The sequence below is a fragment of the Gorilla gorilla genome, chromosome 6, assembly GCF_029281585.2.
Source record: "Gorilla gorilla gorilla isolate KB3781 chromosome 6, NHGRI_mGorGor1-v2.1_pri, whole genome shotgun sequence".
Classification (NCBI taxonomy): domain Eukaryota; kingdom Metazoa; phylum Chordata; class Mammalia; order Primates; family Hominidae; genus Gorilla; species Gorilla gorilla.
In genome coordinates, this window is record NC_073230.2 from 130003027 (window position 1) to 130017698 (window position 14672).

The 14672-nt window shown below is 38.5% G+C and overlaps 1 protein-coding gene across 1 annotated transcript in view; it reads left to right on the forward strand.

The window, feature by feature from the left end:
• Positions 1 to 2520: 2520 nt before the first annotated feature.
• CPED1 (cadherin like and PC-esterase domain containing 1) overlaps positions 2521 to 14672 on the forward strand; it is a 312286-nt gene continuing 300134 nt past the window's right edge. The window contains exons 1-2 of the mRNA XM_063708746.1: positions 2521 to 2879; positions 3358 to 3837. Coding sequence (XP_063564816.1) covers positions 3589 to 3837 — 249 coding nt within the window. The 5' untranslated portion in view covers positions 2521 to 2879; positions 3358 to 3588. The remainder of the gene's footprint in view (positions 2880 to 3357; positions 3838 to 14672) is intronic.

Genomic DNA, 14672 nt, shown 5'->3' on the forward strand with positions numbered 1-14672 from the left:
AAACTAACTTGTTCTCTGTCTTTATTATTCCCTATTTTTTTGTTTGTTTGTTTGTTTTATTTTGTTGTTTTTGAGACATGGTCTCACTCTGTTGTCCAGGCCGGAGTACAGTGGCACAATCATGGCCCACTGTAGCCTTGACCTCCCTGGGCTCAGGTGATCCTCCTACCTCAGCCTCTTGAGTAGCTAGGACCACAGGCACACACCAACAGGCTCGGCTAATTTTTTGCAGAGATGGAGTTTCGCCATGTGGTCCAGGCTGGTCTCAGACTCCTGGGCTCAAGTGATCCTCCCGCCTTGGCCTCCCAGAGTGCTGGGATTACAGGTGTGCAACATCGCAACCGGCCTCATTCACTCTTCTGACTCCTTCAAGCTCTGTCATTCCATTCGAATGTGTGTAACCTACTGCTCAGGTGTAAATACCTCTCAGGTAGAGTCTCCACATGCTGCTTTCATGCCACCCTTGCCCTTGTCCTCCCAAACCAGCATCTGCTGGTGGGTGCACTTCTATCTCAAAGAGGGAAAGGAAGAGAACTAAGAGCTCGTGTTTGCTTTTGGTGTCTAGATGTTCCACGGGACTCATTATTTGATAATTATCTTTTTACGTGTCTGACACCACATCTCCCACAAACTCAGTGAGGAAGCAGCACAGCCTCAGGATTCAAACCTTAAAATACATGCATTCAGCATTCATTTATCCAGCAAATACAGAATGCTTAGTTGCTTTCCATATATTATCTCATCTAGTTGTACCAACAACACTTCAAAGGAAACATTAGTATCCTTATTTCACGAATGAGGAAAGCTGAGACTTCGGTCAAACCACTTGTTTAAGAACAGCTGATAAAAGGCAGTGCCGTGAATCATATCCAGATTGGGTTTACTCTAAAATCAGATGCTTGTGGATCGCCTTAGTCTATTTGGTGATAATTCCTGCTGTATCTCCTTTCCACCTCTTGTTTGCACCTTCTCAAGCTACCTCTTTTCTCTCTCTTGCAAATATTTCCTTACTGCCTTCTTCCACTCCCTTGGACTCAGTGGTTAAAATGGGAAATGGGGTTCTTTAATCTACTAGAATCATTTCTGGGATACTAATTTTCCACCTTCTTCCCAATTCCCATTATTTGAAGTCTAGCTATATCATCTTAAAATTTTCAATACTGTTGTCTTTCATTTCTCCCAACCGAAAGGCAATTTTATTTTAGCATCTGATTTACTCTTTCTTCTGTACCTTGTTCTCAACAATTTAATAAAGCATAAGAATGACTCTTCAGATTCCCCAAACTCTGTTTTTCAGACTTCTTGCCTTAACAGAACTTAATAGAACTGTCTGCCTATTCCTTATCACTCAGTAACAGCATTGTCACACCCTGGATTCCAATTTAGAAATCTCATAATTCTTATTATCTCTCAAATCACATTGCGTCCACCAAAACGATATGTCCTACAACACCATTGTTCAGCCATTTTCTCTTAAAACTCTTTTGGCTTCTAAAAGTGAAGCATCATTATTTTTCTCTATCCCATTTGTCATAAGACTAAGGACTCTGAACCTATACATAACATAGTATTAAAGCCACTGGAGGCGATACATGCAAGGGCTTGGGATAAATCCAGCTTCCGTGTGAATATTTCTTCTGTAATGTGTTAATTAATTTGTTCTATAGGATGTTAAAAGGGTTTCTCACAAGCAAGGAACTCTAGATGCCCATTTCTCTGAATCTGTGCTAGCAGGGCACCCCTAGGGGGCGCTCCGTCTCTCAAAATACAAGGGGCTGACAGCAGCGTGCCTCTGGGTGAGGCTCACTCTAGGGGTGTGGCCTCACGGAGAACCTCAACCCACAAGAGTTTGGCTTAGAAACAAGTTTGAAAACCTCTTCAGGTCCAGAGCCTTTAAATAATGCCTGCTATGCGCTAAGGCAGCCCTGGGTATCCAGAGTTCGCAAAGCAAGGACTGATTTCCTTTCGCCTTGACAGCCTCAGCAAAAGTGGAAGGGGGTTTGCAGAATTGCACTATTAGCAGCATCCACCCGAAAGGTCTGCACAGAATTAGATTGAGCTGATTCTGGACAAAGCCCACTGTGTACCTTTATCTACTGGGCAAAAGTTACCCCCAACACCTGCTATAATCGACTCATTTCAGGAGCAAAATGTCAGGCCATGAAGCATCAGATCATTGAAAGACCCAATTAATTAGTCCAGGAAAGGAGTAATAAGAACATCTGTGATCTGAGTTCCATACTAAGGCACAGAGAGACGACTGAGTTATTCTGGTGCTTGCTGTCTGAGGTCCAGACAGTACTTGTGACCCTCTTATCCTCAGAAGAGTAACCACAATTCCCTGGAGTGAAGAATATCCCAATTCACTCATGGAGTTCACTTTAGTCTCATTCTCGACCTTTGTCACCAATTGGCTAAGGCTATTTGTTTTTCCAATTCTGTATTAGGAAAAAGAAGTTGCATAGAGGATCAGACATCAGATACGTTTCTAAATTCTGCAGCTCTGGGTGGGCAGCCTCATTTGGGGAAATGCTAGCTGCTGTTTCCAAAGTGGGGAAGCCTACGGTTTCGGACACAGGGCTGACAGCGCTGCTCCAGCAGCCCCCAGGGCCAGAGGAACCCGGCCTTAGCTCCGCCCCGCTCTGCCCGGCCCCGGGTGGCTGCGATGCCGAGGTCCTCTGCTCCCGCCGGGCGTGCAGCGGGCGCGCGCGCGTGTGTTTATGTGTCTGTGTGCGTGTGTGTGTGTGTGTGTCTCTGTGTGTGTGTGTGAGATGAATTGGAGTCATACGACTGGGTGTTTCCTTCCGAGTGGTTTTCATCAGCAATCCATTAGGAAATCATGGAAACTTTTTTTTCCTGGCTAAAAGGATGAAAACTGAGTAAGTACATAGAACTTTGAACTTGAGACGGAATGAAACAAATTCAAGCAAAAACCCTGACAGTAACCATGTCCATTCAAATTGCGTATGCCCTTTTTATGTTAAAAGCCGTGAATACTTACAGGACAGTGGGAATTTAAAACTAAATGAAGGGAAGCATACAAAAGGCTGAAAGCAAGACTGCTTTAAAACCGGAGGAAAATTGAGGAACTGCTAAGGCAACCTGGCCTGAGTTCAGCTGTGCAAAAGGCACTTTGGGTTTTAATCTTTTGCGTTCTTCAATGCTGTTTTCAGACTCCAGATTCACTTTGGTATTGTTTTCTCTCTTCCTGCAAAGCTGAGGCAGAGTCGGACTCCTTTACTGTGAGTTTAAAGATGTGAAAATAAGGCATTGCTGGAAGCAACAGTTTGGCAGCCTGGGGTACACTCAGGTTATTCGTTACAACTATTATTATTTGATGTCTTTTTTTAAACTCAGGTCATCCACTTTTGACTGTCATCCATGGAAGAGCTCTTATTAAATGCCTCAGACTTTCGGGACCTATGATTCTTTGGCACAACCTTTTGGAAAATTCTTAAGCAGGGATGAAGCAAACTTGATTGGAGTTGGGGAAAAAGAAGACAGATTAGTATTTTTCATGCTGACAAAAAATAGCTGCTATGACTTTTCCCGCAACGTGGACAGGGGCCAAGTGAAGCTGAACTGGTCATGGTCTGTCGCCCAGTGTTCCCTTGTCGTCGGCGATTTTGCCCCCGACCCTTCTTGGTGGGCTTAGTGGTGGCAATCTGTCTCTTCTACCAGACTCTGACCCTCCGAGGGTCGAGGAAGCTCACAGCCGCTGCCCCTGGGGCTGTCCCACACACATCCACTGAAACCCAGGCAAGCAGATGCAAGAAAGGATTCTCTCAGGACAAACAGTGCTTCCTTCTCTCTGGTAATGCCCAGGAAACCAGAAAGGTAAGACTCTCATAAGCTTAACGGAGACAGTTTCTGCAAAGACAGCAATCTGCTTCTCTGTCCTTTCTATAAAACTAAAATTAACTTCCATGAGGTCTGAAAGGGATCCAGAGTGTAAACAGCCTAGAGAGTGACCTGATGACAGGGAAACACGTTACATAAGCTTCAACTTCTTATAGTTACTTCCAGAAAGTTCTGGCATTACTTTATCTCTTAGGATTTCACTTCATTTCAGTGGAATGAAATAGACAGTTTGGAGGAGGCATAAAATGATGTGGATTCTTTCTAAAATATCAGGATTCTAAGAGATCTGAGGATTTACAATTCAAAAACATAAATCAAAGGTTCAAAAACTTTGATAAACCTTGAGTGTCTCTTTTCTCAAGGCAGTCAGTATGAGTGCCCAGACCATTCCAGACTCAAAGATTCTCCAAAGTTTCATTTTGTAACTAGCAAGATGGATTCGTAATTGGTGACCACATTTCTAAAGCAATATATTTACTTCGAAAGCATTAAAATAATAGGATAATAGGTTTCTTCAAAAGAATTGATACAATGTATCTTATTGTTTATAGGATCAGGGAAATACAGATTATTCTATATTTATACTATTCAGATAAACTTACTAATCTTACTTGTCAAATATTGAAAAAAAACACAAAAAGCACACAAAGTAACACAGGATTTCTATTTTAATATACCACTCTCCTCATGCCTATCAGTAATATAATGACCTGTAACATAGTCAAGTGTAAAACAGAACATGAAGAAATAAAAAAAAATCCATGCAAAAAAGATCATGGTGGCAAAGCTACTAAATTTTATGTTACAACAAGCAGTATTGTAGCAACAAAATAGAGGGCTCTGTAAGTAGCATCTTATATCTACAGTAGATTCTGGTCGATCTTATGATGCCGGTTACCGTTTGAAGTAGATTTTCTACTTGAACACCAGCTCCGTTGCTACCATTATTACCAAAACCTCCACGATTGACCAGCACCACTTCTTTTAAAAACTCTTTTATTTATTTCGTTTCAGACTACTGCCCTGTGAGACAGGTACAGTAGATAGGATTATTAGCATTTTATGAACAAGGAGCCTGACACTCAGTGCCATTTAGGTAGGTCACATGGTTAGCATTATGACAAGATGCATCCCCAGAGCAATAGCTATCAAGCTGCTTGGTTCCTACTGCAGGGCTGATGCTCCAAATAAAAGTCAATTCAAAGCCCTTGTAATAATTTTTGAAACCACAACTACAAGAACTTATTGAAATACAAAATAACATTAAGTTAAAACAAAGAAAATTTGAAACTTTTAAGTGACTTCATTTGTTATTGGTAATGCCAAGAAACATCCTGACCAAGAACTATCTTATGACAAAGAATAGTAGATAATATAAGTTGAAACACTTTAAAATGAAACTGCAACTGAAATTGTACATCTATTTTTAGGCACAGTAAAGTTATTGAAGAATGTGTATTTTTGTTGTTGTTGTTCATTTATACTAGCATTAACTTTTTTCTTTTCCTGAATACATCACAGTTACAATGGATGTAAACTGTGACTGTTAAAGTTATTTCTTGTTAGTTTCCAATATTGAGAAAGGCAATTTCTTAAAAAATAGTTGAGATAGTCTTGCTCTTATTTAATGCCTAAAATTTTTGCTAGGAATTTTGAATGAAAAGGTTTTATTCATGAACTTACAGCTTTCTTACTCCCCTTGTTCACTCTGTGTGATTCCTACTTTGTTTGTAATTTAGGCATATGTTAGCTGTTATTTGTGGGCTGTTATAGAAAATTCGATTTCAACTTTGAATCTCCTACTACTTATAAACCATCTGAAACTTACTGGCTCCTGGTGTAAAACATTCACTTGAGAATTTTCTTCACCAAAAATGCCAAACACATGATGAATTTGGTTTACAAATGATTCACAGTCTTAAGTATTTTAACTGTAAGCAAGATTCTAAATTTACAATTATAGTTCAGGAGCCCAGTGGATATGGAAAGTAGATTTCCAAACATTAGCCATGTCACTCCATTTTTAACCTATGCCAGCCCCTGGATTAAAGCCACTTTTTATTTGAGACAGAAAGGAAGTGAGAAAGAAAGTATCATACACATGTTAATTAAAACCAGATACAAATTAATTCTACTTATAGTATATGTTTTGAAAAAAGAGTCAAATCATAAATTATTAGATACTCTTTCAGATGGCTAAAATGAAGAGAGAAAGCTTTTGGGATCAATATATTGATCATTTTCTAAAGTAACTACTTGTGAAGTTCATTTAAAAAAAACTGATTAGATGCTATATAGGTTTCCTGAAAACCTAGAATTAGCTTTGAGGCATCTCATAGAAGTAGCATTGTTTCTATCTGTAAATTTTGGATTTTGTTATTACTTTCATTTAGTCAAATCTTAGTCAAATCTTTGCTTTAAGTGTTCTTAAAAGTTACTTAAAGCAGCTGATTTTGACCTAGGGTTCATGGATTCCAGAATGTATTTAGATGTATGAAATGTATACATCCATGACATTTTATGCAAAATACTGTAATGTAGGTGTATGTGAAGATCTTTGGGGGGAAAATTATAGATTTATGTCAGATATTCAGAACTAAAAACATGCTAAGAACCACTACAAATGCTTAACAACCAGTATGTTTACATGTTAAACTAACTGCCCCTCCAGGATGTGTGAACTGGATGTAGATTTAAAAACCTGAAATCAAAAAATCATAATTAAAGAATTCAACTGAGCATATTAGAACAAGTGTTTCAGTGAATGTTTTAGTGTTTGCAGGGATAAATATTCAGAAACCAAAGTAAATACACAGAAATAAAAACTTCTTGGATCAGAGTTTTTATTCATTGAATAAGTAATACATATTTCCCAGCCTTTTTTGTTGCAGTTGTATCTATGAGAAGACCTTTTGTACTTTGTCAGCCTCCTAATGGAGGGTTCTGTACTACCAAATATTTGATGGTGGGTGACTTTACCCTGCACAATTTTACACATGGGATCTGGTTCAATGTGTAAAGCTGTTTTCAATATGGATTGAAATCATGGTATAGTATATGCCAACTTTCCATAGTGAGGAAGTACTCTCCCTCTTTCTTGCCAAACTTTAATTCATTTTTCCATTTGAATAATGCAAAGGGCTTGGCTAAGCAGATGTATTTTTGTCACTTCTTCTGAGTTTTCTCTCAACATCAGTAGTCTGAATATTGCCTGACAATCTGCCAAGTCTTAAAATTATTTCAATTTAATATATAAACACAGATGTGTTGTCTTCATCAAAGTAGGTCACTCAATAGATTTATCTATTTTATAGCATCTAACACTTTAACATTTCATAGCACAGGAAGCACATTAAATTATAAACAGAAGCAATGAAAGAAAATCTCCTTAATATATGCTCCTTTAATGGAAACTTTGCTATTTGGGGAATACATTTATACTCACCATAGCCATGTGTTTCTGATTACCTCCTGTTGATGGCTCCAAAATGAGAACTACTATTTTGTTGACTGTTGCTTGACTATTCATTTCCCATGTCTTCTTGACCCTCCCTTCTCTTTAAATGACCATTCTATATGACATCTACTTTCTCAAGGATCAAAACATAGCCCAATGCAAATAAGTGGATGTTCTCATTGAAAATGATCTAATTAATCTTGTTTGCATTTCTAATAGTAAATAGTATATTTAACATCTGAAAATTTCTAAAAAATTCCTTACTTGGCCCAAGTTTTCTAGAAATAGAACTGGAGGCAAACACTTGCATGCTAACACTTTGTTGGAGAATGCAATCCCAGGGACAGAAGAGTAAGGAAAGAACAGAGAAGGGAGAGCAAACAGAAGGGAGTACATTCTTGCAAGTCATTTCTAGAGAGCCTTTCTTCAACGACCATGTCTCAGTACAGGTGCTGGACAAAAGTAGCAGAAAGAGCAAGCAATTTATCACCTGATCTCTTCTCTTGCCTTTTGTTGATTGGAGTCCCTCTCATGGTACTTACAGGTTGAGTTTTTTGGCTTCTCAGGGCAGCCACTAGAGAAGCTAGCCCCTGGATGGGGGTCATCCTGCAGGTGCAAAGATGAGGTGGACTCTCCTTTTCAATCAGTACTGTGAGTAGGAGCTTCCAGGTCTGTGCTTCAGAGACAGTGAAAACACTGTCCTTAGTTTGATGACCACAACAATGGCGAGTAATGCCCACCAGAAAGGTAGATGAGGCAATGTGGCCTACTCACTACTGAGGCAGTAGTTTGATAACTTTGCTTTCTAGAAATCCACCAAAAATCCAGCAAAAAATGCTTGCACTCTTGGCAAGAGGCCTCTCTTCTTTTATATAAAAATGTTGTAATTATCTCACTGAGAATCCTTCTCTTTAACTAAAAAAAAAATTCCCTACAGAACCTTGCTTCCTCTCTACCCTTTCTCCTCCTGATATCTTTCATTTATTCATTTTCATTCATTTAGTAAATATTTATTGGACAATTTGTATGTGTTAGCCTCTTTATGAGATACAAGTTATACAGAAATAAAAGCTTCTGTGAGACAGACAAGTAAATTAACACAGTGATAGGAAACTGATAATTACAAGACTACTTTTTGAATGTTGAGAAGGAACTAGAGAAGGTAGAGAAAGAAAAAAAGTATTACATGCAGAATAGCCTGCATATGCAAATAAGAAATAAAATAGCTGGATAGCCTGATACATTTGGAGAATTCAAAGTATTTGTTATACTGTGTGTGTGTGTGTGTGTGTGTGTGTGTGTGTGTGTTGTTGTTGTTGTTGTTACTGATGGAAGCAGGAAGGCAAATACACAAAGTAGAAAAGTCAGCAGGGTCTAGATGTTGGAAATGTGCACATGATAAGGAGTCTGGATTCTATTCCAAAGGCAACAGAGAATCCCTGAAGAATGCTAAGCAAAGACTGGCATAAATACATAAGTGTATTAGAGAGAAAGTGAGAAAACACACATTGCAGAATGGACTGGAGTAGAATTGAAGGCAGGAAGACCAGTTGGTAGGCTGTTTCAAAATGCCTCCTCTTTGCCAAATCTTACTTTCCATGTGTGTCCCTGAACACCCCCTTTTCAACCTTTTTCAAAATTGGCTCCACAGTTACCCTCTATTACTTATAATATTGCCAATTCCAAATCTTTCCTCCTGCCAGCGAACATGTGTAGAACTAATAAAACAATAAGCTTTCTTTGTACCTGGCAATCTACCTAATATGATATGCTCCCTGTCTCTCTACTTCCCTTCAGAGAAACTGTAACTGGTTCTCTTTGCATGTACTTCCTTGTTACCTCTCCCCATTCCTTATCCTTTGCATTTGGTCATTTCTATTGAAACCTCTCTTGGTGAACCCCTTATTACCAAATCTAATGATCTATTTTCAGTCTACATCCTTCTTCTCTGAGGCATGTTCTGCTATTGGGAAGTGACTCTTTCTTGAAATTTCCTTTTTGAATTCCACAACACAACAAGGTTATTCTGAAAGACTTGTGGTCTCTTTTCGAGTTCATTTCCTCTCTCTGATGACACAGGTAGACATTTCCAACCTTAGGCCCTTGGATCTTTGCCTTGTTTTATACTTTTCCTTGATGAATGTATCAGTTTTGCCTATTGTTAATTTTCACCCTTGGCAGATGACATATCACCTACCTCTTCAAATTCCTGCTACCTTTTTCTAGAATATTATAAAATACTACAAAAATTTAAATAATTTATTTCACAAACCTCATGCCCAAATCAATGACTCCTCTTAACCTCCCTATTTCCATGAATAGGACCTGTCACCCAACCACCATTTTCCTAGATGCATAGTTTTTACACCTTTGATATTTCTTGCTTCTTCCCCATACCTTGCTCCTCACCAAATCCATCTGGCCTGGCTCCTTACCAAATCTGAGGTCTGCCACTGAGCGACATGGCGAGCTCCAAATTAGAAAGGCCACAACATTCTTCAGTTTTCTTCTTCTTCTTCTTCTTCTTCTTCTTCTTCTTCTTCTTCTTCTTCTTCTTCTTCTTCTTCTTCTTCTTCTTCTTCTTCTTCTTCCTCTTCCTCTTCTTCTTCTTCCTCTTCTTCTTCTTCTCCTTCTCCTCCTCCTTCTTCTTCTCCTTCTCCTCCTCCTTCTTCTTCTCCTCCTCCTCCTTCTTCTTCTTCAATAACTCTGGGAGTGGTGGCTCACATCTGTAATCCTAGCACTTTGGGAGGCTGAAGCAGGAGAATCACTTAAGTCCAGGAGTTCAAGACCAGGCTAGGCAAAATAGGGAGAGCCTATCTCCACAAAAAGTTAAAAAAAAATTAGCTGTGATTGATGGCATGTGCCTGGAGCCCCCCAGCTACTCGAGAGGCCAAGGTGGGAGGATTGCTTGAGCCAGGGATGTCAAGGCTGCAGCGACCTGTGATCATGCCTCTGCACTCCAGCCTAGGTGACAGAGCAAGCTCCTGTCTCAAAAAAAAGAAAAAGGAATTATCCTTAAAAATTTTTAATAGAGGTAAAAAAAACCCCACATATTATAAAATTTAACCTCTTAATCATTTGTAAGTATACAGTTAAGTAGTATTAATCATATTTACATTGTTGTGCAAAGTCCAAAACATTCTTGCCTTGTTCACAGCCCTTATTCAGAAACATTAGTCTCAACCAGCTTGCATGTTGCTTCCTCTTCTCCTTGGCATCTGGCCCAGATCTGGATTTCCTCCTTGTGGTTTATATATTGCCTGTAGACATGGTGCTCCTTTTTTAGCTCTAACTTCTAATTTCTCTCTGGGACCATGCTGTGCATTTAGCCCTTCATTATACTATTATAATTTTAGTAAATATCACATGAGCATAGCCCTTATGGCTATGTAAAGTGGAATTTTCTCTAGTCCTTCAAATTAATTCAGATAAGAGTTCATCAGATTCCAAAATCTTAGCATCTACCTTCACAATCTCAATGCTGTGTCCTTGTTGTCACTAACCTAGACTCATTCAGTGGTTTAACCAGTTACCCTTCCATCTGCCTGCATATTCTAGGCAGTCTGTGCACAGGTCCCATTAATACCTCTGCTGAAAGCCTTCAGGAGTTGTAACGTTGAGCGCACCCAATTGAGTAGAAACCACACTGATCCTGGTATGTTCCAACATACTTTTCCAGCCTTATCTCTACCCTGTCTCTATGTGTAATCCATAATCCATAATCCAGCTGACAGCCTATTTTCTAAACTCCCACATCTCTCCTTCTGTCAGGAGTCTCCTCCAGGGAGCCTGCTCTACTCAATACCTCTAGAAATCTTCATGATCATTCTTAAAGCTTTTGAGAACCTATGAAGTTTCACTTCCTTCATTATAGCAGCCCTTATCTCCATAAGTGGATGTGTGCTTAAACATCCCTAATAAAACTTATGTTTCATTGTAACTATTTATAAATGAAGGAACATTAGAATGTTAGAACTGCAAATAAGTTAGAGATGATTAAGTTCAACATCTTTCTTTTTTAAGTGAAGAGAAAGAAGGTCACAGAAAGAAAGTGGCTCTCTCAAAGTAACGTAACAAGTTGATAGTGTGGACAGGACTGGACTGAGACCTATGTCCTTTCTATTTTATTATAGCCCCATATGCTAACTCCATTCATTGGTATTATGGGTTAAATTGTGTACCCCATCCCTGAAAAGATACGTTGAAGCCCTAAACTCCAGTACCTCAGAATGTGACCTTACTTGGAAATAGGGTTATCGCAGTTATAATTAGTTAGGATGAGGCCACACTGGAGTAAGGTGGCCCCTAATCCAATATGACTGGTGTTATAGGAAAACAGTAGATGGGGCGTGGTGGCTCACACCTGCAATCCCAGCACTTTGGAAGGCCAAGGTGGGTGGATCACCTGAGATCAGGAGTTCGAGACCAGCCTGGCCAACATGGTGAAACCCTGTCTTTACTAAAAATACAAAAAACTAGCTGGGCGTGGTGGCGGGCACCTGTAATTCCAGCTACTCAGTAGACTGAGACAGGAGAATCACTTGAACCCAGGAGGCAGAGGTTGCGGTGAGCTGAGATTGTGCCACTGCACTCCAGCCTGGGTAACAAGAGCGAAACTCGGTCTCGAAATAAAATAAAATAAAATAAAATAAAATAAAATAAAATAAAATAAAATAAAATAAAATAAAATAAAATAAAAAATAAAAAGAAGAGGACAGCATAGGAAGACAGAGACACACAGGGAGAATGCCATGTAATGTTGAAGGCAGAGATTGGAGTCATGCAGCTGCACACTGAAGGACACCAAAGATTGCGGCAAACCCCCAGAAACTCGAGAGTCAAGGAAGGATTCCACTACAAGTTTCAGAGGAACTGCTGACACTGTTATTTCAGGCTTCTAGCCTCCAGAATTACGAGATTTAGTAAGTAAGCTTCTCTTGTTTTAAACTATCCAGCTTTGAATACTTTGTTACAGCAGCTCTAGGAAACTAATAAATTTGGGAAGGCAGAATAGGTAAGTACATGAACACTGCATTCAAATTAATACCATTTATTAACTTGTTACCTTGGGCACATTTCTTGACCTCTCTAGGATTTAGTTTCCTTACCTGAATATGGATATATTATCACCAACTCCCCAGGCTAACATGAGCCTTAAATGAGATAAATCACATGAAGCACTTAAAGTGTCTGGCAGATAGAAAGCACTCAATAAATATTAACTATGAAAATAATTATTATTTAATTTCCTTGAAGACTCACTCCTCTCTGTGGACCCTATAGACCCTAACATTTGGCCTTCACAAAGTCAGTGAGCAATAAATAATTGCTGCAATGAACATAAGTCTTTGGATAAGAAATGTCTGAGATGAAAGCTTTGTTGAGTTTCTCGCTCTATCCCCCAGCCTCTAAGCTGTTGCCTTTTCACAGTAGAATGAATCTTTTGAATCAAAACCAAACTTAGGGAGGCTGATATATCACTCAACATCAGACTTGCTTATCTATAGGCAAGTCTTCAGTTTTGTGGAATCCTTTTTTTTTTTTTTTTTTAAGTCTGAGATGCTGAGATGAACAGCATGTTATAGCTGGGGATGGGGAGGAGTGAGTTCAGTGCAGATAGGAGGAAAGAGATTAAGATTTTGGACCCTGAGTAACATATCTATTCATTGGTTTATTGTCTTTCTACACGGAATATAAGCTCCTTCAGATCAAATGCTTTATTTGATTGGCTTACTGCTACATCCCCAGTGTCAAAACAGCCTCTGATACATAGTGAGCATTGAATAAATATTCAGTCGATGAATGAATAAATAAATGAATGATGAATTTGAATTTGCCAACTCTAGAGCAGGGCAAGATATGAGAGGAACTCCTTCTCCCTCTTTTCTTTCTCTTGCTGAACTCAAAAGTCCTCCACTTCTCTTTTTTCCTGTACAAGTATCCCTTGATCTCTTTACTGTACTATCTCTTGGACTTCTGGCTAATGGTAATCATCATGCCACTTCTACATTAAAGTTGATTAATTATCTTTGATTAATTAACTATCATTGATTTCTCGTTATCATCAGCTCCTTTGTCTCATTGAAATCCTTAGCCTATAAACATTCTCAAGTATCTACCATAATAATAATAAAAATAACATCCTTTCCTAATCATTATGCCCTTCTAATTACATCTCTTCTTTCTTATCCTCATTGTCACCATCATCTAACCTCTATTTCTGTTAAGGAATTTCCATTTTTAACAGATTGATCCTACCTAAAATTGAGCCATTCCTTTTATACATTTTTATATTGTAACTGGATTGGAAGATGTAGATTTTAAAATCTTGCTGATGGAATTTAAATACAGGAGTTTATGTATACGAGGCTCTCAAGAGATGTTATCAACACACTAACAGGTACGCAACTTCCATAGAATTAGTTAGGCTGCCTGATGAGCATTTAATATTTGTGAATTTATCTGAGACAGTTGATTAGAGCGATGTTAAATTTTTATAATGAAATATGCATATGGGTGAAAAATTGCTCATATTGAGAGAATTTAAACAAATTCAAATTTGTTTACATCAGATACATTTTAATGAAGGCTTGATGAAGCTCAAATTTCAACAAGTTATATTAAATGTCATATGTATCAAAGAATTAATCATTTTATAAGTGTCATTCTCTCTTGTTTTTTCAGATAGTGGCAGGAACTTCTGCTTCTTTCTCCCTCTAAGCAATTCTGTTTCTTGTTTAAATGGAATTGAAAATTCATATAAGATAAACCCTCTGAAATGGAAACCACTAAATACACTGACATTATAAAAAGTGCTTCCTGTTATCAACTCTGAGTCTGTGGCCTTTTGGGGTGAAAGGAATGTTTTGGTTTCGTTTTCCCCCTTGGCTTCCTTTAGATATTTTTTCCAAGGGATCTTTTCTCACTAAAAGAATGAGCTCATGTTCTAACATAGGATTTATGTTCTGTGGCAGAAACTACACCAAATTTGGAAATTTGCAAGGTAAACAGAACTTTGTCAACTTTTGCACTTTTTGGAGACTTGTTCAAAATGTAAAATTAAGCATTTTGACTTATCATGTATGGAGTTCGGAAAGAAATGTGACAATAAAAGACTGAGTCGGCCATGTATAAGGATCTTAAAAAATTTTATTCAACTTTCAATTAAATTCACTAATAGAGGCTAGGGGTATTTACGATCCAAAATAATAGATGGATTAAAATAATTATCAAGAAGAACACATGGATTTGGCAGTGCAGAATGGGCCTTATCATGTTCCTTGACATATAACTACCTTTGGTGTCCCTAATCTTTATCTGGGTGTTCTCAGTAGGAACCCCTACCGTTCATTCA